The following is a 25,587-nucleotide window of genomic DNA, read 5'->3' on the forward strand; positions in this document are numbered from 1 at the left end:
CTCCTGCTCTCATGCATAAGATGATGCCAATTGTTATTAAGTGATACTAATCACTAAAGGAAGTAAAATAAATGGATAGATTACTTTTAGATTACGTGAAAAGTTTCTCATTTTCACATAGAACCTCTGATTTACTATTGTTATTAAAAAGATATATAATTATCCCATGATCAATTTAGAGGCTCAGATTTTTGAATCATCGTACTTTTTTTTATAAGAAAGAAAAAGAAAAGAAGTTAAAAGTAAGATGTTCACCTCGAGTTTTCTATTTATACCACTATAGTAAAGAGAGAGAGATTAAACAGTTGAAAATTTTAAAAATATTATAAAAATTAAAGGAATAATTTTATTTTCACCTTCTGAACTTAACGCTTGAGACCCACTAGCCTTCGCCGACCTCATTTGTCGCCAAACTGTGGTTGGCTGTCTGAGGTCGTGCTGTTGGGTGGGATGTGCTTAGAGAGGAGAGTGACGAAAGATATTTTTATTTGGAAGTAGATTAGAAAAAATCACAACGAAGGAATTTAAAAAATATTAAATAATTTTATTTTAGTCAAGCCACATAATTATCTTATTATTTCAAGTGGAGGGGTAATTTGGTTAATTTATTTAATTTCATCAATAGTTGAGGAGATTAATCAGTACTAAAAAAAAAATTCAAGGGTTACCATAAAAATGGATAATAATTTAGATGGTGGAAAAAAAATTATTTCGAAAATAAATGAGCGGGGGTATATCTAAAAGTTGTGATAGTGTAGAAAGTCGAGGTATAATTGCGGACCCGAGTAAAACCCAAAAACTCGAAATTCGAGAAGCTACACATTTCTTTGCTCTCCGCTCTTCACTTCAATGTTATTGCATAGATATGGGGAGCTAAATGCAAATTAAATTGTGGTACCGATTGCATTTAACACCTCATCTGAATTTTAGATTCAAATAATAATATTGCATAAATGGAGGATACAAATTTCTCTAATTTTCCTTGTCGTAATGCTTTAGTTTGGTAAGTTTAAAGACTAGATATAGGTTAGACAAATAGCTGACTCTTATCGGATACAAAGGCACTAAAGTCTTATTAATATTTTTTAGCCAATATATTAAGCCGTCTAGTTCAAACTTCAAGCCGTGTGTGTCATCGAATTATTGTTCTAAACTAAATGCAGCTGAAACATTATTCTAAGTCATCGTGCTGTCGAACTGCTCATTTAAGTCAGCAGCATCGTTGAGCTAAGCCACCACTAACTACCAAATAATTTTCTCTATAAAAATTATTTGGAGTTAGAGTCGATCATATGACATTCTCAGTCATGGTGAAACTATGCCGTGATAGAATATAATAATTAGGAAACTAAGCATAGATTTACGTCCTTGCTAGTTTAAATTCAACTGAGCTAGTTGAATCAGAAACCATACTTGGTTTACTTTTTCAACAAGACTGCCCATGATAGTATCCTATTTTTATAGATTTTTACAATTTATGTTAGAAAAAATGTTATCTAATTGTCACGTGCAATTTTAATCGCTAAGCTCTCGGACCATTTTTACTCCTATGTTATAGGAAATTACTTCATTTAAAAGTGTTAGAAAATGGTAATAGTCTAAAAAGTCTTACATGTAAATAACCAGAACGAAAAAAAAAAAAATTGCGGATCCGGGTATGAGCCAGGAGAAACTCCAATATCGAATATAGAGGGTGATTAAAATGGATATTGGATAGCGCCAGATCCGTTTGAAGGTGTGAGCTCTATCCTTCCTGCCTCGACAAATAAATAGAGCGAACGATTCGAGAAGCTCCACATCTCTTTGCTCTCCGCTTCTCCTTCCTTTCCCCGCCCATTACCAACTCTTATCGTCTCCTTTCACTAGAGTTTCAGCCATTCTCCGGCGACGACGATGAGCCACGTGGCGTCGTGGAATGTCCCTGCTATGGTCGGAGCACCCTCGATGGCCGGATCTACGGTGATTTGCCCCAGTGGCAGCAGAGATATCTCCTTCTCTCAGTCGCAATGCAGCTGGAGAGCTACGAGTTTGAAAGGACCCTTTGGAGGTACTCTTTGAATCCAAATGCTTCTGCTTGTGATGTTCTGTTTTATCTACCGCTTAATTGGAGTCATTAGGATGAATGAAAAAAGAAACTAGGATTTGTAAAGAGTTGCTTTTAATATGAATGTGCTTTGCATTTGCTTTGGGGCTTTTTGTTTGTCAAGAAGATGCATAAGATAGGTCAATTACTGTTTGCGCCATTCTTTGTTATCTTCCATTATAAAATGGTAGAGGGTGGTCCTTTTACTCCTCAATCTGATGGAGATTTAAATTCTTGAAGAGGAGAAAAAAAGAAAGGAAATGGAAGCACAAGGCAGAGTCCTTGACCATCTTGAATAGAAGAAGAATACAGATTGGAGAGACGGGGTCTAAGACAATACCTATGCATTATTTTTATACTACAATGATTTTGCTCCAACGGGACAGAGAGCATGAAGATCCACAAGTTTGAATAGCCTGTAATTCTGATTCATGAGTTAGATACTGTACGTATAGCCAATATGGTCATGTACCCCGTTAGGTTATTGATCTGATAACCTCTTGCTAAATCGATGTTAAAGGCAAGGAGTGTTTTCCTCAAGAGACAGAAATCATGCACCAAATTATATCACAAATGAGAGGTGAACAGCGCGGTATATCACAAATGGAGTCCTAGATATTGTGCAGACAAGAACTGAATTCTCTTGTACTGACCTCGTAATTTTAGATTTGTCCTTTTGGTACATCAATTTTGTAGTATTTGCTATGAACTTTTTCACAATCAGACTTTGTTTTTGTCTATTTTGTATGCACACTAACAAAATGAAGTTTCTATGATTTATATGTGCACAAAAATAATCATAATCTTTCGTTGATAAATTGTTAACACTTCTGATGACCCTTATCCGGAAAATATTCAGCAGCAGGGAATCATTGGGGACATTTAATTTTTAAATCTTTATGGAGGTATGCTGGCAATATATCAAACTTTTCAAGACCTTCATCGAAGCTGTTCTCCAGTGTTTCTTTAAGCAGACTTGGGGATAATAGATTTGTCCGATTTGCATCAAGTGGTGAGGCATCAATTTCATCATATACATGGCCAGATAATCAGGTCAATCATTTCTTGTTCCTGGACATCATAAATACTTTTTGATCTATTTTTTTATTATAAATCTTACGGAGCAAGCATATATTTGATAAAAGTTTATTTCTACCAGTTGTTACTGTACATGTGATGTAAATTAGATCCTATGTTTTGTTTTCATGTACTTCTTTTACTTTGCTTTAAATGGGAGTAAGAGGATAGCTGAACTTGGTTTGATGGCCGTAAACTTGTGAGATAGTCTTTTAATTGATGTTACATGTTTGACAAGGAAGGTAATTTAATCAATTAGATGTCCTACATCATCATAGCTAGCTGATAGTTAATGAATGTAAATTTTGACTGATTTTATTGTTGCTTGTATATTCTTGGCATTGTGCACATCAATATAGAGAAAATTCAAAATCTCCATTTTGAAAACTTATCTAAAAAAATATTCTCTCACGGGTGATCCTTTCTCATGTTCTTCCACTATTTCCAGTTCTTCATCTTCATCTCTTACTTTCCTCTCTCTCTCTTTCTCTCTCTCATGGTCAGTTGCTCAACTGCCAATGTCAATGATACAACGATTGTGTCTCTGATGTCCCTGATATGGAACAGTAGATATTCCATAGGAACTCATAATCTCACATGAATAAGTTAGATAGGCCGACTTAAGCTCTTTTCAGATGACCAGAATACTGCACTTCCTTTTTAGTTCTTTGCGCATTCTCTGCACCAAAATAGGGCATGGAAGTTTTTTTTCCTGGGCACCACTATCTATTAGAGCTATCTCATGCAACAAATTCTTTTATTGCTGTTGATCTTGCTTTCCACATCATTATAAACTGTTTAAATTTGGAATAATTACTTTATAATCTGGTTCCTCTAAATTAACAGACTTCTGCTTTTCATCTAGTATTATATTGCTGGAATTATTTTGATGAGCACCAAGAAACAGTTATCGAGGATACAAAAGTTGTGCATGTCTTTATCCCTAAATTGATGGAGTGATTGAGGAGTAATTTTCTCGTATCATGAAAAATTTATGCTTATTTTTCAGAGACCACGAGTGTGCATTTTAGGTGGTGGATTTGGAGGCCTGTACACTGCACTGAGATTGGAATCTCTTGTTTGGCCAGATGATAAAAAGCCTCAGGTAGAATGGTTTCTTTTTATGCTTGAGAATATAAATATATTTCTTTGATCACTTGAACTATCAATAATGAATCATTGATTTAATCAACAATTTTGGCATTGGCATTTCAAATTCCTCTATCTCTTGTAATGTCTTGAGATCTCTTGGTTCTATTATGAAAAACAAAATACATGTCTCCAGATGGAAACCTAGTAGCTTGACTTGTTGAAGGAACAACTACACCTAATTGGAAGAGGATTACCTCTAGTTAAGTGGGTTGATTTGACAGATCGAGAAAGAGTATTAAACAATGAAAGGGCCTCCAATTAGGCTTTATTTATTTATTTATTTATTTATTTTTTGTCACTCTTCTTGTATCTACTCTGCTGAGACTGAGTTCTCCAACAGTATATAGGTCACTATGTCCAGCATACTCCTGACCTGTTGATTACCAAACAAAACATAAATCTATAGGACTTCAAAAGACTGCTGTACGTCAGTGCACTCTGCTGAAGTGCTTGCATGGGTTATGCATTCCTCAGAGTCTCACCACCTTTATTTTGTCTGTTTCCTGATTCTGCTTTTTTCTTGTGTAAAACTACATAGAGTTCTGTAAACTTTGCAGTCTTTGCTGCCATTAAAGAAAAATCCAAGTTATCCGTCATTGTTGTTTATGGAATCATTGGTTGCCTTTTTTATTTTGAAAAAATAAGGTTTCTTTCAGGTGGTGCTTGTAGATCAGTCTGATCGATTTGTTTTTAAGCCAATGCTATATGAACTACTCTCAGGAGGTAAGAAAGTTTCAAATTTAACTGCACAATTTTTATATTGGTTTGTACTTTATTGTCCTTACTCATTATTTCTTGCTGATTACACTTGTTGGCAGAAGTAGATGCTTGGGAAATAGCTCCATCATTTACAGAGTTGTTGAAGAACACTGGTGTCCAATTTATCAAGGATAGAGTAAAAGTTTTATGCCCTTCTGACCACTTAAATCGTATAGGAATTAAAGAGCCTGGAAAGTCATGCTTAGGAGGAATAGTTCATCTTGAAAGTGGCATTATGATCGAATATGATTGGTAAGAAGTTGTATCTTTGCCACAAACTTTAAATCTCTTTGTTGCCAATATTTGGTGAGAAGTCTTATTACTTTGCCAGTCTATACAGTGGGTTTGTAATGCTATCTCTTAGAATATGATGTATTAATAATTTAATATAATTTGCTTACCTATCTTATAGGCTCTCTACTGTCTCTAGTTTGGTTTACTGCTGTTTATAGTGCTCCTGATGGTCTTATTTTCATCTGTTTAACTGATGGTGCAACTTGGAAATTGAGCTAGCTTTGAGTCTAAGTGAACACATAGGCATACTATACAGGGCTCTCTTTTAAGAAACTGAAAATACAGCAGATGTGTGAGACAAATTTGACTAAAATAGTTTTTTGTCTTCTACTTCTTTGAGCAATTTCCGGGAATAAGATCCATCTTTGTATGCCTCATTGGTTTTAAAAACATGGATACTTGGACAGGAGGATAGCTTGGTTCTCTGAAGTCCAAGTTCTATCTCAATTTCTTGCTTATGTTGCATTCTTTTTGTCTGGGCAGCCAGGCTGGTTCTAGCTTTAGGGGCTGAAGCTAAACTCGATGTCGTTCCTGGATCTGCTGAATATACACTTCCTTTCTCAACCTTGGAAGATGCTCTAGTAAGTTTGAGTGCTAGTTTATATTTTATATGACATTTCTTCTGTAAATTTTGTTGAAGACATATATATTTTTCATATTCTGTTGTGCCTGGAATGTGTGAAATCTCTGTTATTATGTCTCAATTGTAATACATCTCATCTAACTATTGCTGAGGTAAAAAACCATTGCTTTGGCAATTCTACAGCATATCTGAACTGATTTAAGAATGATCAAATTTTGCCATTTTAGTCTTTCTGGTTTATAAAAGGGCCTGAAGCCAGCAATTGGAACTGTGATTTTTCCAGAACCAATCTTTGAGAAGTACTAATTATTGGAAAATGAGGCATCGGAAGGCAATGTAAAGTTTCCATAGAAGATACTCTTTTCTTGCTATAAGGCCTTTTATGTCCTAATTTATTCAAGTTTGATAAAATACGTATCATGGAAATTATGACATTGTACGGCAATCTGACATGTCAAGTAAACAACTAACTCTCAAGTGTATCTTTCGATCTTGTAGCTTGTAAGAATCCAGTCTAATCACAAGCAGTAGAGACATTGTATGCCTGCTATGAGTTTTTGCTGTGTGATCTCGTAAAGCTAGTGCTTAACTACTTTTCTTTTTTCCTTCATTACTGTAAATTTTCCATCAGAGTAGATATAATGAGACTTAGATTTATGACCTACGAGATATCGTTAAATTCAAGCTATGGGAGCTTTCAAGATCGTTCCTCAACAAAATGAGAGTCTAAGAATAATTTATTCTGGATAAAAGGATATTTACTGAATTTCTTAACATATCATGGACACCAGAAATAAGAAGGCCATCAATTAATGTTGCATGAACTGTACCCATTTATAGAACAAGATTATGAGGTATGCTCATACACAACAAATCGAGGTCCATAATGTATTAGTTGTTATAAACTTATTATATTAACACAATATTAGTTCGAAGAATGTCTTAACGAGTTTTGTGCCAATAGTTGTTAATCAGTGCTTAAAGGCAAAAATATTTCATGGTAATCCTACACTTGTTCATCGTTCTTGAAGCTTTTTAAGTTATTCTGGTTTTGTTTGGAGTTGATTTTTTTATTAAGGTCACAAGTGTACCTTTTTAAATTACTTCCCTTGCGGTTCTGCAGAAAGTTGACAGAGAGTTAAGAATGTTGGAAAGGCAGAGATTTGGAGAGAATTCATCTCCTATAAATGTGGCTATTGTAGGGTGCGGTTATTCTGGGGTTGAATTAGCTGCTACTATCTCTGAAAGATTACAGAATAATGGGATAATTCAAGCGATCAATGTTGCAACTGCCATCTGTCCTAATGCTCCTGCTGGAAATAGAGAAGCTGCGCTAAAGGTAAGAAACTCCATTATAGAGGATCGCATTCGTTCTCTTCTTTTATTCAGATGTACATGGGCTAATGTTTTTGAGCTTAATGCAACTTTTTAGCTGTTTATGGAGTAGAAAATGAAAATCAAACAATTCATTAGCTACCGGTTCTGAATCTAAAGAACAGTCATTCACTGCACTCCTGCATTGAAGAATTCAACTTAATAGCTTGTCATTCATGTTGCAAATATTAGCATGTGTTAAATTCTAAGTGATGTTGCCAGTAAGGGATAATGGAATATATGGACACTAACAGCGATGATTAATGCTTGCGCCATGTATCTTGGTGTCTTGGATTTGAGTCACAGAATACGACCTCTCTTTTATTAGGGTTAACAGTCTCCTTCTCAAATTTGTATAGTGCAACCAAATTTTGTTCACCTTGGTTTCCACATATCATTTCTTCCTATTTCTATCTATCTCATCTTAAACATACTAATTCTTTTATTTAGAATTCCTTTATTATCTGAAGTGTTCATCTATTTGTGACCTACTATATGGGCTGTCAGGCATCAAGTTCATTATCTTGTGTCGTAAGGTGTTAGCTATTTAGCTCAACACTGCCACTTCAATGTCTTACTTAACCACCCCAACACCCCCCCTCCGTTGATGCTTTATTTTCATAGATCCTGACTCCCAATGTGGTAGTGATTGCATCTTGAAAGGGTAGGGTTATTTCGTAGAGCTGAGATGTTGTATGTGTCATCAGGTTCTTCAATCTCGGAATATTCAACTTTTCTTGGGATATTTTGTAAGCTGCATTAAAGAGGTTCCTCCTTCTAATGATTCAACTATGATGATGAAAGATGGAGAAGATATTGGTTCCGATACAGGGACTTGCCAAAAGAAATACAATTTGGAACTTCAGCCCGCCCAGAGAGGACTCCAGAGTCAGGTTCTGGAGGCAGATTTAATATTATGGACAGTAGGCTCTAAATCTCTGATTCCTCATTTACAGCCTTCTGATCAGCCCTATGTGCTTCCACTAAATGGTAGAGGGCAAGCAGAGACAGATGAAACTCTTCGTGTAAAAGGGCATCCCCGAATATTTGCCATTGGTGACTCGGCAGCTTTAAGGGATCCCTCTGGCAAACTTCTCCCTGCCACTGCACAAGTAAGGCTGGTCTTGCTATAGTATTCTAGGTATAATCATTTACTCTATGATGGAAAGACTTTGGTTGCCTCTTAGGTTGCTTTTCAACAAGCAGACTTTACTGGTTGGAATCTTTGGGCAGCAATCAATGACCGTCCTCTATTACCATTCAGGTTTGTAAACTAGAGTTCTTCTTCCTTTACAATAGCAGAATGTTTAGCAATACTCGCAAAATGCTCAAGTAGGTTATCCTGGATATGTTCAACCTGGCTTAGATGCATGCCTAACATTTCAAAAGTAGAAATTGCACATTTGAGGGGTAAACACACAAAATAAGCATTTTGAGCATCATACCCACAAGAATGTCCCCAATTTTTGTGTGTATTGGTAATTGCTTTTCATAGTTATGGATTCTAAAAACGAAAAAAGAGAAGAAAAAAAAAGATGTAAAAGTGGCTAGCCTAATTTGTTTACGATTTCAGGTTCCAAAATCTCGGTGAGATGATGACTCTTGGGAAGAACGATGGTGCAATATCACCGAGCTTTATTGAGGGGTTGACCTTGGAGGGACCGATTGGGCATGCTGGTCTGTACTTCATACTGTACTGTTAGTGTTTTTATGTTATTTACAATTTAAGCAAACTGCATTCTGTGTTGCAGCAAGGAAGATGGTATACCTGCTGAGATTGCCTACTGATGAGCATCGAGTAAGGGTCGGGATTAGTTGGCTCACAAAGACTGCTATAGATTCTGCTGCCTCATTGCAGAGCACCATAGCGAATATTCTTGCAGGCTCTTAACTTGTCATAGTGCACAAATTTTAGATCCTATGTACCTCTGAATGGGAACTGAATTGTACGTAGTAAGTATTCTATGTTTAATTTGTTAAAAAGTGTAATATTATGTACTTGATGTTCACATTAATATCTATATCAAGTGCAGTAGTTAGCATCTCTTTTGTAGTGAAAAAACAAATGTTTATAAGCATTAACAAGGAAAGCGAGGTGTAGATATGTTTTTTGTTTCTTATTGAAATCAGATTATTGACTAACTAGTTATTGCTTTTCTGTTAACAGATATCATTGTAGCAGCCACCCTTCCTGTGAATGCTCTAATTATTTTAACAAGTCCCTCAAATACATTAATGTTACTGCAATATATCCTGCCTCTCTCTCTTTATTTACTTTTTTATGAATTATACAGGTTTGAGAAGAGAATTATTTATCAACTCGACTCTTTAAAAATGGCAATGGTGTACTTTCCACCGAGAGATATGCACGCAAAAAGGGCTTCTTGAGGGGTAGCATTTAGGGGGTTGTATATGCAAATATGGAACTTCAAAGGCACAAGCACTTTCACTACTTCAGAAAGCCGAGAAGGAATGGCGTCATTTGGCAGTGGAAGTGGATTTAATGAAGAAGAATCCATTTCTGTCAGAATTCACCTCAAGCGGAACAACAGATGTAACTCTGTATGTACCTCTCTATATAGATGAACTCATCTCCCTTCTATTCCATTGCAGAAGTGTAGAGGGATGATGACTGATCAACGTACTTGTCTTTATTCCTCATTTCATGCTGTCTCTTTGCATCGCTTAGAATCAACGAAGCCAACCAGGCAGGCTGAACAGCTGAAGAGGTTGATCAGTCTAGATAGCCATTTTCCATAGATTATGGTTCTTGGCTGCCTTAGATGCCCAGAAATCTACCTCTCCAGTCGTCGATGAAGCCTCCTCCATTGTGGCTGTATGGAGGTAAGTCGATCAAATATCAGTGGGGGGGTGCGGGGCGGGAGCACTGCAGAAAGTAGGAGCCCAATCTTATTGTTTTAATGTTTTTGAGAGTAGATAACTCGCAAATGACCCAATTAAAAACAGAGATATAACCTCTAATAATTTTTTTTTTTTTTTTCACTTCGTAGCTCCTAGTTCAAGAATGAAACGTCACAAGTTCACAACAGAGGAAAGCTTAATCCAAAAAATTAAAATAAAACAAAAATTCTGACCACATGCATAATGCATTTATGCAAAACCAACCCTATCCCTGTTCAAGAACATCACCACGGCCTCCATCTCCTTAGCAGCCTTCTCACTTCCTAAGTTAGACAAGAAGTAGACGTGCACTTCACCCTCCGTCTCGTACAAGTCCACCTCTCCCTTCCACCCGCTCCTCCTCAGCCCATCCGCATACGCCACCCCCCTCTCCCTAAAGAAGTCCCTCCCTGCCACGGTCACCATCACGCGCTCGCATGCGACCTTCCTCCACAGCTCCACCGCCGCCGTCGGATCCACCGACGGGTGCTCGATCCCCATCGATCCCCCGCACACGAATCTCCACGACCGCTCCAGCTCTTCTCGGATCCACCGCTCCTTCGGCTCGGACCCGACCGGATCCTTCCCCCAGAAGTACGGGTTTAGTAGAGCCAGCCCTTTGATTCGGGTCTCGCGTTCGAGCCCGTCTCTCCCGGCCCGAACCGCGAGGTTGTGGGCTATGTTCCCGCCGGCGCTGTCGCCGGCCAGGAAGACGTGGCCGGCGTCGCCGTGCCCGGCGAGCCACGGGTCGGGTCCCGATCGGCAGTTGGAGCTGACCCATTTGAGCGCGACCCAGGAGTCGTCGTACGCGATGGGGAGCGGGTGCTCGGGGGCGAGGCGGTAATTTACCGAGACGGCGACGATCTTGGCCTTGGAGACGAGGAGGTTGAGATAGGCGTGGTAGAAAGGGGAGAAGGCCGACTCGATCACGAAGGCGCCGCCATGGAAATAGAGGAGGACCGGAAGCTTAGCCCCCTTCTTCTCGGTCTCCGTCATTACCTCTCTCGGAAGGTAGAGCCGAGCGGAGAGGCTGGTCTCGGGGTCGATGACGACGTCCTTGGAGACGACGCCGGTGTAGGGATCGTCGCCGGGGGGCACGACGGTGGTGCCGTGGAAGCGCTCGACGCGGCCGCTCTTGTAGAGGCGGAGGAAGGGGATGAACTCGTACTCGATCTGGTTGTCGAGCTCCTTGTTGAATGGAGGCGGGGAATGATGGGGTGGTGCTGGGGACTTCGATCGAACAGGTGGTGGCCGTTGGATTAACGGCAGAGCCGGAGAAGCTGGCATGGATCGTTTTAGAAAGACGTACAGAAGAGAGAAGAAGAGAACAACGGGGAGGGACCTTTTTGCAAAAAAGACCACTGCTCGAGAGGGCTTCTCCATGATTCCGAGTTTTTCTTCGATGAAATTGTTAATGTGAAAGGAGATTTCTAACAAGAAGAGACATGCTCGCCTCTACGGTCGATGGGGTGGCGGCGAACGGGAAGGCGAAGGAAGGAGCGTGGGATTTTGCATTACCACTAGCTAACAAATATAAAACAATTTAATTCCCCTCCAGGGAGTAGATCATCTGCATGACACAGTGTAGGCATTTGATACAATTGCGTACCTGGCAGCCATTCATCGGTTGGAGCCAGGGATGCAGGACCATCTGGTCACTCTTTTTCCCTTGCTTGGGCACGCGTCAAACTCTTTGGAATGCTCATCATCCAATGTGCAGAGACCAGCGGGGAATGTGCAAACACATTGGATATTATTTTGCTTTTCTTTTCAAAAAAAAAAAAAATTCTCCATATGAGGCAATTAAAAATAGCTGAATCCAGCTCCTTTACTTAAAATAATAATAATAATAAATAAATAAAATATTTTGCTTTTACATTTTAAAAAAATAAACATTATTTTGCTTTTATACTTATCATTCTCATGACTAAGAAAGTCATGATTTCTAACTCCAAAATAGAGATATTGTTTGGTGGTTTGAGGACTTAGCTAGATTCGATTAATGACTTAACAATACAGTTGGTTTGGAGTAGTTCAATAGTGCATTTAGCTTGGAATAGTAATTCGGCAGTACGATGGCTTAGAGCAGGTCTCGGGTGTGATGGCTTGAAGCAGATTTTGATAGTATTTGGTTCAAAGTAATTATTCGACGACATATATGACTTGAAATCTATACTATACTAAGTGTCTTTGTATCTAGAGAGGGTTGACTCTTTGTCTAATCCATATCTAGCTTTCGGGTTCATGAATAATAAAAAAAATTATTATTTTGCTTTTAATTCCCACGGCATTATATAAAACGTTGGCAGTTTGGCACATGCACGGACTAGCTAACTATTATATTTTGGTAGTTAAATCTCAAAGGTTACATCTAATTAGTTAGGTATTAGTTTAGTTGTATAAGATTAGAGCAGCAAAATGTGTCCCAGTACGGCAGTATCTTGGATCTTCCGCATACCAAAATTTCAAACAAATGTCGTCGTCTTTCACCAAATAGTCTTCTCGTTCAGGCATTAAACACTCGTTCGAGGGTGGGTGTAGAGGGGAATTAAAGCTTATAATTTTAGGGATGATTTGATTTGATTTTAATTACAAATACTACTACTACTACTACTACTACTACTACTAATAACAATAAAATAAAAAGTAAAAAATAAGGTTTTGTCGAACATGAGCTCCACAGAGGGGAATTAAAGCTACCCCACGTTGAAATTATAAAAAAAAAAAAAGGAATCTTCCAATCGAATGCTAGTTGGATTGCATGCCTAAGATATTAATCTACTTACACTTTAGGAATCATTAAAATATGACAAAAATTTCGAAAAAAAGGAGGGGGAATATGACAACGTTTCCCTCAGCAGCCCCAAGGACGAAGACGCGTGTTAAGATATTAAACGCATGAGCAGCGGTGGTCCCGGTGGAGCCACGTAGTACAGGATTAGCATAAGGGCTCCATGTCCATAGAGAAAAAAAAAATTTAAAAAGAAAAGGTGTGTGCACAATTTGAGCAAAAATTAAAATAAATAAATAAAATAACTGGAGCAAATATTAATACGAATCAACTGCACAATATTTTAAATTTTAATTTTAATTTTTGAAAGGAAAAGCATCAGCTACTTACAAAATTCGGGCTACAACAACATTGGAGTTATCAAATAAAATGAAATCTTTAAGAGATAGAGGTACCCTTTACCCGTCTAATATTGACTGTAGTATTAGCTATTATCTTAATTATAAATATGTATAACTTTGTAGTCCCCTAAAAAAAAAAAGAAATTGGTAAAAGTCTAAGACATTCCTACACAAGGTGTCGAATGAGTGCATCATAGTTAATTAAAAGCTTAATTAAATGTCTAATGATTGCACAATAGTTAACTAAAAGCATAATTCCCATACAAAATGTGTCTACTGATTGCACAATAGTGAATAAATGTACCTTTTTTTTTCTTTTATCTTACATTCTTTCTCATCTTAGACATATTTTTGAATCATTTGCTGCTGTACTGAGTGTTGTTACCTTTTCCTAATTAGTTTTTGTGGATGAAGTTAGCAAACTTTTCCCATTATATTTTCCCAAATAAAAACCTTTTTTTTTTTCCTAATTAGTTTTTGTTTAATAAAAATAATAGAGTATTTCAGTAATTTAATGTATCCTGTTAGCGTTATTTTTAATTTTATATGAGTCATAAGTGGAGGATGATTAAGTCATAAAAAATAAAAATAAAAATAAAAATAAAAATACAAATAGAAGAGGGTGAAAGACATTTAATAACCTGGCCCGGTCCAGCCCGGCCCAAGAATAGTTGAGTGATAAGGAGCCGATTGAATCATTTGATCGATCCTACGCCAGTCGTGTCGTCACACGAATCCACACCCAAACCTAAAAAATATCCTCATCTTGGTGCACAAGTTAGCACGCAAGTCCAAACGCCAATACCCTCACAAACTCCTACATCTACTACTACTACTACTACCATTACTACTACTACTGCTGCTCGTCTCTTCCTCTCGATTTCTCTTAATCTATCTCACCATTTCCTGAAGCGCTCCAAGAAGAGCGGCGGCCGATGGAGAGGGTTGCGCTGCTCCGCTCCTTATCCTGCTCCTCCACCGCCGCTCGCCGCCTCCTCTTGCGCTGCCCCAAGGCCAAGTCCCGCCTCTTCTCATCCAATCCGTACAGGTGTCGGCCGCACGAGCTCCGCACCTGCTCCGTCGCCCTACGGTCCTGGCCTTTGGTCCCGACCCCTCCCCTTCGCTTCAAGAGGGGCTTCTCCCTATCTCCACGGGCCGTCTCCACCTCCCCCTCGCCGGTTTCCCGAGGTAAGAGCTCGTTGAATTGATAAAGAGGCCATTTTGGACGTCTGGGTGTTGGCTTTTTCTCGCCAAGATTGCGTGATGATGCGAATCTCTGTTTTTTTTCTTCAATGTCTCACGTTTAGTTATTTCGGTGTTCTTATATATTGTGGGTGATGACTCGGAAGTTGACTTTTATCTTCATGAATTTGAGAAATACAGAGGGTGGATTGGGTAATTCGTTGAGGGACATCCAAAAGTAAGCTTTGCGGGGCAATATTCTTATTTTTTCAACAAGTGGTGGAATCTAATATTGTCAGGTCGAATTCATCATGCCGTGCCCGAGTAACCTCGATAACTATCCAATAGGAGATACCCAGAAATACATCTATTAGCAAAAGCTAAGTCAAGTCTTCTAAGTTTATCTCCCTGCATAAGAAACTTAACCTTCTTAGCAAGTTCCTCCGGCTCTTAAGTTATGAATAACCCCTTAAGCTTTTCCCACTATGATTGCACAAGATCCAGTCACCAGCACACAAAACATATTGAAAAATCAGTATCATTTCTTTTAGTCCAAATTAGAATTGCTTTTGTTAGCTAAATATAAATTATATTACTTGTCTATTCTTTTCAATGAAAGAAAATGCAGATGGTGGCCATGATTTTGCTGAGAAGCTTGGATTTGAGAAAATATCCGAACAAACAATAGATGAATGCAAATCAACAGCCATTCTTTATAAGCATAAGAAGACAGGTGCGGAAGTAATGTCGGTATCAAATGATGATGATAATAAAGTTTTTGGCATTGTTTTCCGCACTCCTCCGTAAGTCATTAGTTTTTCTCTTTACTTTTCTTCATTACTGATGTGTACTAGACCATGTATTTCTGTTGAAGATGTATCCATAATTGATATTGCATCTCCTATCTACATATTCCACGTGGTTTGCTTCATATATGCTAATGAGTTATCGAGTTCATAATATTTGTGTAACTCATTCATTGTGATCTTATTGCTTCAGTTCAAGTCCTAATTACATGCACCCTGGCTGAGATTCTTTCTTTCTTATCTTGTTCTTCTTTTTGTTGAAGTACATTAATTTGTGAATAACAATGACTACATCTGTCTAATAGTTTTCTAGAGATGCAATATTGCTTCAATGATATACTAATCTGTTTGCTTCCTCTTACAAATTGCTATTGGGGTTATAAAGTTTTAGTACCTTTCGTGTCTTAGGTGCATAAGCTAATTAATACTTAGTTTATTTTAAAATTGGCCTCACCTGTTATGCTAGTTATGTGCTAAGTTGGAGCTAAAGTTGGAGGATTATTAAAAGGAGGCATTTTCTATCTGGCCATGTGTGAACTGGATGATATATGTTATGGAATGTACCTTATGCTAACCATTGTATCTACACATGCAAAATACATGCACCCTGGCCTTGACATTCTTGCCATTCATATGTATGGAACAATGTGCTAATAGAAACATATTATCTTTTACTGTATTTTACTTGCAATTTTGAACTTTGAAGTAAACATAAAGCTGCTTTAAAGCTCATATTTGTTGATGCTTGGGTATATTAAGCTAATTTAAATTATACTCCATTTATATTGAGATAATCAGATTCTTTCTTTTTGTTGACAATTTAAATTCTTTTGGACTGCAGGAAAAATTCAACAGGCATACCTCACATTCTTGAACATAGTGTGTTGTGTGGGTCAAGAAAGTACCCTTTGAAAGAACCATTTGTTGAGCTGTTAAAAGGCAGTTTAAATACTTTTCTAAATGCATTCACTTATCCAGATAGGACTTGTTATCCTGTTGCTTCAACAAATACCAAGGTAGATTTATGTAAAGTCTGTATCATTGCTTTAGTTGTTTAGTATTTACCATGTGATATTATGAAGTATCTCATGCATGACATTTATATATTTCCAGGATTTCTACAACTTGGTCGATGTATATTTGGATGCTGTTCTCTTTCCTAGATGCGTTGAGGACTTCCAAACATTTCAGCAAGAAGGTTGGCATTATGAGCTTGATAATCCTGCTGAAGATATATCCTACAAAGGTTAGAACATATAATCTCATCCCGGAATTGGCAGACAACTTTTTTGAAAGATTTTCAAACTCATTGTTACCTATAAAAAGTTGTCCTACTAGGCCATGCTTTGAATGTTTTGAGCAAACTAACCAATTCTGACTGTTTTTCTGGCTATTTTAGGTGTCGTGTTCAATGAGATGAAAGGCGTGTACTCTCAACCTGATAACATACTGGGACGGGTTACTCAGCAGGTGAGCTCTTTGTTATATTTGTATACGTGATCTCCAGTGCCTCTGTAGTGGTTATTGAAATATTAAATGCTGATGTTCTCCAGTCCTCTGTGGCATGTAAATAGACATTGCATATCCCAAGTCTCCTGGGTATTAGTTGTGTGAATGAAATTTCCCTTTAAGGCTGACTTACTTTCAGCAGATTTAGGGGGTTTTGTTTGATCTGACTTGGTTATGTACTATAATAGCATGAACATGTTGAACTGAACTAGTATTCTTGAAGTCTAAAGACTATTTGCAAAGTGCAATATTCAGTAAGCTAATGAAATTTTCAACCTTTGGAAGGGTAAAAGTATGTCTTTCATGGATGTTAAAATGCATTAGAATTTTGGAGTGAACGTAATATTCGTTTTAATTCCATGTTACCATGGTTATGTTGTACAGTGAATAACTTCTATTTTGTAGGTTTCTGTTTTTAAGACTTCAGTAGCTTCCATAAAATTATTTCATTTTGTCTAACATTGCCTGATGGCCCTGATCTACTGCTGCTATGCTTAAATTTTTTCTAATTAGCATGAATTCTTCTTTTGGATAAAGTTTGTCTCAGTTTAATAACAAATGACATAAATTAGGATATTTGATGCTTTATTGCTGTCAGTGATGAGAGTAGGAAGACATTGTTAACTATAAAATAAGATCTAATCAGGTTTATTTAGGTTACCCTACTGTACCAGTTTGTTCTTGACCTCTTGTTGGGTTCCTGTTAACATCTTTTGTCTACTTCACATATTATATGGTTCACTTATTTGATTTTTATATAAAGTTCTTTAATTCAATATAAACATGAATGCATGATTTATTGTTCTGGTATCATATTCAAGTATGCAGGTCTTTGCTTGTACTTAAATTCTAACATTCATGTGACTTATACTGTTAAAATCTCTATTGGTAAATGGTGATATATTATTATATTCTAGATTCTTTCTTCTTCGCTGCATAGTTAATTATAGTTTGAGAAATAGTTCTTGTCAAGTACCGGCCACTTAGGCATGAGCAGTAGCCGTTCTATACCATTTGTGTCTCATTTACTTACACCATCTTTTTCGCCTCCATAAAGTTTGTATTCTCTTACTTTCTAGATCAGGATGTGTTACACTTTTTTTTCATAAATTCCTTGCAGGCTCTTTATCCGGAAAACACCTATGGTGTTGACAGTGGTGGTGATCCGAAAGAAATACCGAAACTTACATTTGAAGAATTCCAGGTGCAATAAAGTTGTCTAATTAAGTCCCTTATTAATAAATAAATTTTCATGCTTGCATTATCATTGTATGTGATCATTTATATGTATGACATCTTTTCACGTACTATGCTAATAGTCTAATACAAACCATCTCTGCTTCTTTGTACAAAATCTCATATTATTCCTTGACGTAATTACATTTGTCTTAGCATGCCTATTATGTGTATTTTTATCAGGAGTTCCACCGTAAGTACTATCATCCTAGCAATGCTAGGATATGGTTCTATGGAGATGATGATCCAAAGGAGCGTCTACGTATCTTAAATGGTAATTGCTTCACATTTCCTAATTAATTATTCTCTGTTCGTAATTTATTACTATTTACCTTTTCAGTGCTCTCATTTGATTCATCTCCTTGATAGTTTTTTTTGTCGCCTGTAGTATTTTACCAAGTACAAACTCATATCCGAAAATCTAAAAAGATTCAAAAAGACTTCTGGTTCACAATTAGAAGCTTTGATATGAATGGCATCAACACCCAAGGCAGGTGGACAATTATGGCTGACGTCAAACTAGGAAAATCTAGAAAGGGAGAGTGAGATTGAAGCTTGTTCCATCTCTAATTATAAACATTCATGAGAAATCGCAAATTATGCTTTATATCTCTACAGACTTAGAGATGGGCCTAGTGATATAAGAAGCTGGAAATCTTTAAACTTTGATATTGTTATGCATACAATGCAATGAACCTGAATCCTTCAGGTGTCCTTGTGTCGTCATACGTAGGAAAGTTTCAAGTTCAAATTCCACTATCCCAGCTGCCATATGTTTTTAAAGCTCTGTAGGTTTAAGCTTAATTGCCTAAAAGTACATAAGTTGACCACTTGTTCATGGGAATCTTTGGCGCTCATGAAGAACAGGGTGTTAGTATATATTCCAACATTAATGCTCTGACAATTAAACCTTTCTTAGAATGATCACAATGTTATTTTTCATCATGGCTTTGTAGTTCTTGTTATGAAATAATGACAATAAAGCAACATGACAGAGCAATTGGAATTTAACTCATAAAAAGTACCAAATAATATAGGTTTAGTGTAAGTATAAAGGAACTTAGATACACACCATATGAACAACTAGAGATTATTCAAGGACCGTAACATATTATTTTTCTTCTAAAGTCAGATAATTCTCATAAATGTATGTCTGACAAAGGATGATGAACATTAATTTACGTAATAGAAATCTAATCTTTTTTGTGCTCTTTACGGAATCAAAATTTCAGCACGGAGCTCGGTTGTTGAACATTTAGCTCATTGTCTTCAATGTTATTACATTTACTCTTTTGTGATATTGTATTATGTTCCTTTACCTCAAGAAATATGCTATTAGCTGTAGAGTGTAGAACAAAAACATTATCCCTAAAATGTTTCTAGTGATAGAATCATGGATATGTTGCTAATCTGCATATATGTACAAGTCAGCAGTTGGAGTTAAGAAATCATCACTCCACTACACAATTTACTCTTACACTTATAAATTGTTTGAGCTGTTAAACTCCCGTTAATATATATATATATATATATTTTTCCCTGTAGAATACCTTGATCAATTTGAGGCAAGCCCTTCTCGTAATGAATCAAAAGTTCAACCACAGAAACTCTTCAAAGAACCAGTGAGGATTGTTGAGAAATATCCTGCTGATGAAGGTGGTGACTTGAAGAAAAAACATATGGTGTGCCTTAATTGGCTGCTGTCAGAAGAGCCCTTAGACATAGAGACTGAGCTTACACTTGGTTTCCTGGATCATTTGTTGCTGGGTACACCAGCTTCTCCACTGAGAAGGATCCTTCTTGAAAGTCGTTTAGGAGATGCCATTGTAGGTGGTGGAGTTGATGATGAACTCCTTCAACCCCAATTCAGTATAGGACTTAAAGGTGTCTCCGAAGATGACATTCATAAAGTGGAGCAGTTAGTGATAGAAACAATGAAGAATTTAGCAGAGGAAGGTTTTACTTCTGAGGCAGTGGAGGCATCAATGAATACAATTGAATTCTCCCTCAGGGAAAATAACACAGGATCATTTCCTCGAGGCTTATCTCTGATGCTTCGTTCTATTGTACAAACACTAGCCCCTTTTTATTTGCTATAAGCTATTTAGTTGTCCCAACCAAAGCCAAATTACAAAATATTGTTATCTCGCAGGGCAAGTGGATTTATGATATGGATCCTTTTGAACCTCTGAGGTATGAAAAGCCATTGCAAAATCTGAAAATGCGCATTGCTGAAGAAGGATCCAAGGCTGTATTTTCACCGTTGATTTATAAATTTATCTTGAACAACCCTCATCTTGTTACGGTTGAAATGCAGGTCTTTAGGAATCACCTTTTGCTACTGAATGTTACTTGAGAGAACAATTCTTTGTTTTGAAAGATTTCTTGCCATCTTTTGCTGCAGCCTGATCCAGAAAAAGCTTCTCGTGACGAAGCAGCCGAGAAAGAAATCCTCGACAAAGTAAAAGCTAGTATGACACAGGAAGATCTTGCTGAGTTAGCACGTGCTACACAAGAACTCCGGTTAAAGCAAGAAACTCCGGATCCTCCTGAAGCTTTGCGATCTGTTCCCAGTCTCTCACTACAAGACATCCCCAAAAAACCTGTTCATGTTCCCACAGAAGTATGTCTAGCTCCTCCTAATGATTATTGAATTTATCAAATACAAACTCTATATAAAAATGGATCACATACTCTCTCTCTCCCACCCAAAACCCAACCTTCCACCCCTACCCCCTCTGGATCACTTAATCTCTCTGGACAGTAGGATCCTGCAGATCCTTATAGTATGTGACCGTGTGTTTCATACAATTCCTAGTTTCTGCTTTAAGTTTTTAAATAATTTCTATATTCAGTAACATTGGCAATCTAGTTTGCAGTTATCTTATATTACAGCACTGATGGTTAACTTCTTTCTAGTTGCAGTTTCTTACTTTGAAGCTTTCGTGCTATTTAAATTTAGAAATAGTAGAAATTTATTAATGCTTGTAACGTACAGGTAGTGGAAATCAATGGGGTAAAGTGTTTGCAGCATGACCTTTTCACGAATGATGTTGTCTATTCAGAAGTTGTATTTGACATGAGTTTTCTAAAGAAAGAACTTCTTCAGTTGGTGCCACTGTTCTGGTGAGTAGAATTATTGCGATGTTATTTGCCCAGGCATAATGTTCCATGTTCCATTTGTTCTTCATAAGTAAGCTAGAATACATTCTAACAGCTAAGGATTTTGCAGTCAGTCTTTGCTTGAGATGGGCACAAAAGATATGGATTTTGTGCAACTTAATCAATTGATTGGAAGAAAAACTGGAGGTATATCAGTTTATCCTTTCACATCTTCAGTGCGGGGGAAAGTTGATCCATGTACCCATATTATTGTTCGAGGAAAAGCAATGGCAGCACGGGCAGAGGACTTGTTTAACCTGGTACCGTCTCTTTAGGCACCATTTATTTTTTTGGTTTTTTGTGTCACTCATGATTTACTTTAATGTTTTATATGCATTTATTGTTTTATGCTTAAAAAAAACTATATATATTGGTCTTCATAGTTAGTACAGAAGATTCTAATTTTCAATGACAGTTATTTCTTCATTCAGTTCTTGCAAATCTTTGGGGTAGACATCAACGAGGAGGAAGCTATATTGATAATTTTGACTTAGTTCAGCATGGCTATGCAACTTTAAGCTTAACGGGCTATAGTAAAAACTAAAATACCAAACCATCTTTTCTAATGTTGCAATAAACATTCTAAATTGGAATGGGCTGATTAAATGCTATACTTCTTACAAGTCTTTATTGGACTTGTCGTTCATTCTGATTTACATTTAGCAGTTGTCCATGTGTAGCATCTTAAGGAAAAGGCTGATCAGTTCTTTTACCTGCAGATAACCTGCATTCTTCAAGATGTTCAATTTACTGAACAGCAAAGATTTAGGCAGTTCGTTTCTCAAAGCAAAGCAAGAATGGAGGTACCAAGTTGTTAATTTTCAAAACATACAATCATTTATAACTGTCTTATAAGTATCTGCTTGCAGAGTCGATTGAGAGGCAGTGGTCATGGCATTGCAGCTGCTAGAATGGATGCTAAGTTAAACATGGCTGGGTGGATTTCTGAACAGATTGGTGGCTTTAGGTAAAATCTTGTTTAAACTGCTGACCGTTGGGCTTTCCATGTCTCATCAGCAACTACCTTCATCATGAGATTATGTACTAAATATTTTATTACCACATTAGCATTTCATTGCCGACGGGCGATTCTTTTCATGTAAAGTTGATGCTACTGATCTAAACATGATTTTTTCCTGAGATCCCAGAGGTCTAGATTTTTGTCTGGGGTTCTAGAATGTATCTGAAGACAATGTCCTTTTTGTGTTTTACCAGTTATTTGGAGTTCTTACAAGAACTTGAAAAGAAAATAGATCAAGACTGGGATAGAATTTCTTGTTCTCTGGAGGAAATTCGAAAATCCGTACTCGCAAAGGAAGGTTGCTTGATCAATGTGACAACTGATGAGAAAAATCTCTCAAAAACCAATAAATTGATTGCCAACTTTGTTGACTCACTTCCAAGTACTACGTCCCGTGAGAGTGATTCCTGGCCCAGCAAACTTTCTCCAGTAAATGAAGCTATCGTTATTCCTACTCAGGTGCTGCCAATATTGGCATTGTAAAACAAAATAATCTATTTCATTGACATATTATTTATCGTCTATACTTGGCTGATTATATCATCTGTCTCATTATCTTTGCAGGTTAACTATATTGGTAAGGCGGCTAATGTATATGAAACAGGATATCAGCTCAACGGAAGTGCCTATGTCATTTCCAAGTACATTAGCAATACATGGTTATGGGACCGTGTTCGAGTTAGTGGTGGCGCATATGGGGGCTTTTGTGATTTTGATACCCATTCAGGTGTATATCGTGTTGCACTATATCTTGTCAATCCATTGACCTTCAAATAGTTGGATTAGGATATTAGCACATCATGGGGATCGCATTTGTACAGTAGTATCCAACTCTCCGCCAACTTGAAGCTAGTTCTAGCCTTCTAGGTTTGGTTGATTTCTGCAAATGATTCGTTCTCTTCTTGCAGGAGTATTCTCCTATTTGTCCTATCGTGATCCAAACTTGTTGAAGACACTAGACATTTATGATGGGACCGCCAACTTTCTCAGGGAGCTTGAACTGGATGATGATAGCCTTACGAAAGCCATTATTGGTACTATAGGAGATGTTGATGGCTACCAGCTGCCAGATGCAAAGGGTTACAGCAGGTACAAGATGCCGCTAGCGGTATTTCTATGAAATTTGCTCATTTAGATGTCAAAAGTATGGCTCTTTCTAATTTTAAATTCACTTCTTCTGTAAGGTAATTCATCTCTAGTATAATCATGTGAACTACTAAAAAGATTTTCCATGAGAATATGCACATACAAGTTGCAAGGAACAAATTAAGTTACAAGGTAGGAATTGGGGACATTGTTAGACTGTATCTTTTCGAGGCAACAGTTGATTGAAATACCATGATATCAAATGCCTCAAGTTATATTTGATGCTCCAGGTGTCTTAAGCATATCAACAATCTGTCTCTGTGCGAACATTATCTTGCAGGATATCTCAAGCCTAAAAGGGAGGCATGTAGTTATAGAATATTGCTTCCAGAATAAACATTCTTGACATTCTTGTTGTTCCATGAAATTTTAGTATGACAAATAAACTTGAATACTCAACTACTGTCTAAAGGTAATAAGATATGGAGAAGGCTTTATCTGGCAAACAAACATGTGCTTATCATCAAACTCTCAAAAATTTACGAAAACCTAGTGCATGTAATACCTTTGCTTTTTTATTGAATATTTTTAATATTTTCAATATGTACAAGAAAAATTAAGGGATGTGTGGACTCTACAGTCTTCACCTTATGACAACTTTGGACATTTGCTTAAACTCTGCCTTTGCAGATATCAACATCCATATATTGAACACTGATCTACTGACTGACAACGAGCTTATTCCATCATATATGGGTTACTAAAGTTATTCAACATTTGATTTTATCTATTTGTTATGCCTCATGGTCCTGGATGTGATCATAAACTTTGGTGTATTCGCGTTAGCTTATAAGCCCTGGCTTACTTGACCTAGATAGTAGATAGTTTTACTCCGCAAAGACTGCTTCAAAGGAACTGCATCATAGTGCAGCCACCAGTATCACCCTCATTCAAGACGTAGGGTCATAGGGATATTCAAGTTTCAATAGGGAACTTCCGCTAGCTGGAACTCCATCGAGAATTTAGAGTGATACCCTTTTGTCTTGTTACTGATTTTCTTGTGGATGCTTATGTTACCTACTATTGCTTGTTATAAGTTAATCACCAGCATTTAACACGGTGCATTTTCTTCTTTCCTAGCCTATTGCGACATTTATTGGGTGTCACGGATGAGGAACGTGAAATAAGGCGTGAAGAGATTTTGTCAACCAGGTAAGGAGATTTGTGACTCAATTTATATTGCTTCTTTTGTGGAAAGGCTTTTTGGCCAGTTTATGAACCTTATAGTTGGTCACCAGACTCCTCTTGTTACTCAGGCCCCATAACATTTTCCTTAAACTGATATTGTCATTATCTATGTAACAGCTTAAAGGATTTTAAGGAGTTTTCAGATGCAGTCGACTCAATAAGGACTAAGGGGATTGTGGTCGCTGTTGCATCTCCTGAGGATGTTGCTGCAGCAAACGAGGAGAGGCCTGGATTTTTTGAAGTCAAGAAAGCCCCGTGAAGTTTTAGAGTTGATGATTGTTATTTTCTTTTATCAAAGCTGGAATCGTCATAAGCATTATTTGCATTCAAATGGCCTTCGAGTTTCTTAGCTCTCTATCATTGCTGGAATTTTAATCCTGGCAACTGTACATCATCCGTCAAAGTGGACAGAACGCGTCCTTTCTACTCTAAAATTTGTGGTAATATTGCATCATTTATTAGGGTGGGGAGTATGGACAATTCCAAGAGGACTGCTGAAACAGAAGACTTGCTTCTACTTGTTGATCATATCTTTTTTTCTTTTTCTTTTTGTTGAGAAATTGCCTTTGGAAAAAAGTTTCTCTTATAGTTAACAGATACTTCAGAGGTAGCAACTGTGAATTCTGCCTCTTTTTTTAAAGAGAAATGCAAACTTAATGCTGTTCTTATTAAATTGATACTGTTACGATTCGAACTCGGAAATAATAGTACGCTGTTCAACCATCGCATCTCTTTGGCGTGAATTCTATCTTTTTTTTTTGTTTGTCATATTTGATTCCTCCGAATAAAAGAATGCTTCCTGCTCTCTTGTTGGCACTACATGAATATCTAGTATTTCTTTCTTTCTTTCTATTTCTCTTTTTTCTTTATGAGATTTATAATTTCCATAACACATTTTATAAGATTTGAAAAGAAAAAGAAAAGGTTAACCATGATGGCTCTTACTTTTCCACCTCTTTCTCCCAAAATAATAATAATAAAT

The 25,587-nt window shown here is 37.1% G+C and overlaps 3 protein-coding genes across 7 annotated transcripts; 2 read left to right on the forward strand and 1 right to left on the reverse strand.

Annotated features, from left to right (window-relative positions):
- The first annotated feature begins 1,799 nt into the window (after positions 1-1,799).
- LOC140799927 (alternative NAD(P)H-ubiquinone oxidoreductase C1, chloroplastic/mitochondrial) lies at positions 1,800-9,759 on the forward strand. 4 transcript variants are annotated; one of them, XR_012111117.1, is made up of 12 exons: positions 1,800-2,047; positions 2,943-3,136; positions 4,170-4,265; positions 4,969-5,035; positions 5,131-5,323; positions 5,853-5,946; positions 7,072-7,287; positions 8,030-8,434; positions 8,510-8,586; positions 8,896-8,999; positions 9,074-9,275; positions 9,617-9,759. XR_012111117.1 is itself a non-coding variant. In XM_073154482.1 (11 exons), the coding sequence occupies exons 1-11, from the start codon at positions 1,894-1,896 to the stop codon at positions 9,211-9,213; spliced, it is 1,740 nt and encodes a 579-aa protein (XP_073010583.1). In that variant the 5' UTR covers positions 1,800-1,893; the 3' UTR covers positions 9,214-9,442. The 4 variants fall into 4 exon arrangements, 2 of the variants coding, with proteins under 2 accessions (XP_073010583.1, XP_073010584.1); XR_012111118.1 differs by having other exon boundaries at positions 9,074-9,268; positions 9,617-9,756; XM_073154482.1 differs by lacking the exon at positions 9,617-9,759 and having other exon boundaries at positions 9,074-9,442.
- Positions 9,760-10,294: 535 nt separating this feature from the next.
- Positions 10,295-12,003, reverse strand: LOC140799929 (probable carboxylesterase 7). The gene has a single exon (XM_073154484.1). The coding sequence runs from the start codon at positions 11,604-11,606 to the stop codon at positions 10,434-10,436; it is 1,173 nt and encodes a 390-aa protein (XP_073010585.1). The 5' UTR covers positions 11,607-12,003; the 3' UTR covers positions 10,295-10,433.
- Positions 12,004-13,993: 1,990 nt separating this feature from the next.
- On the forward strand, positions 13,994-25,328 carry LOC140799841 (presequence protease 1, chloroplastic/mitochondrial). Of its 2 annotated transcripts, none has more exons than XM_073154332.1 (19): positions 13,994-14,543; positions 15,157-15,340; positions 16,185-16,359; positions 16,457-16,589; positions 16,743-16,813; positions 17,973-18,056; positions 18,272-18,362; positions 19,634-20,154; positions 20,241-20,405; positions 20,493-20,711; positions 21,087-21,214; positions 21,321-21,510; positions 21,970-22,053; positions 22,120-22,217; positions 22,466-22,730; positions 22,836-22,998; positions 23,180-23,360; positions 24,498-24,569; positions 24,723-25,328. In XM_073154332.1, exons 1-19 carry the CDS (start codon positions 14,291-14,293, stop codon positions 24,862-24,864), a joined length of 3,219 nt encoding a protein of 1,072 aa, XP_073010433.1. In that variant the 5' UTR covers positions 13,994-14,290; the 3' UTR covers positions 24,865-25,328. The 2 variants fall into 2 exon arrangements, with proteins under 2 accessions (XP_073010433.1, XP_073010434.1); XM_073154333.1 differs by having other exon boundaries at positions 15,166-15,340.
- The last annotated feature ends 259 nt before the right edge of the window (positions 25,329-25,587 follow it).

Source organism: Typha latifolia, chromosome 13, assembly GCF_019914945.1.
Source record: "Typha latifolia isolate L0001 chromosome 13, TyphaL0001v2, whole genome shotgun sequence".
NCBI classification, from domain to species: Eukaryota; Viridiplantae; Streptophyta; class Magnoliopsida; order Poales; family Typhaceae; genus Typha; species Typha latifolia.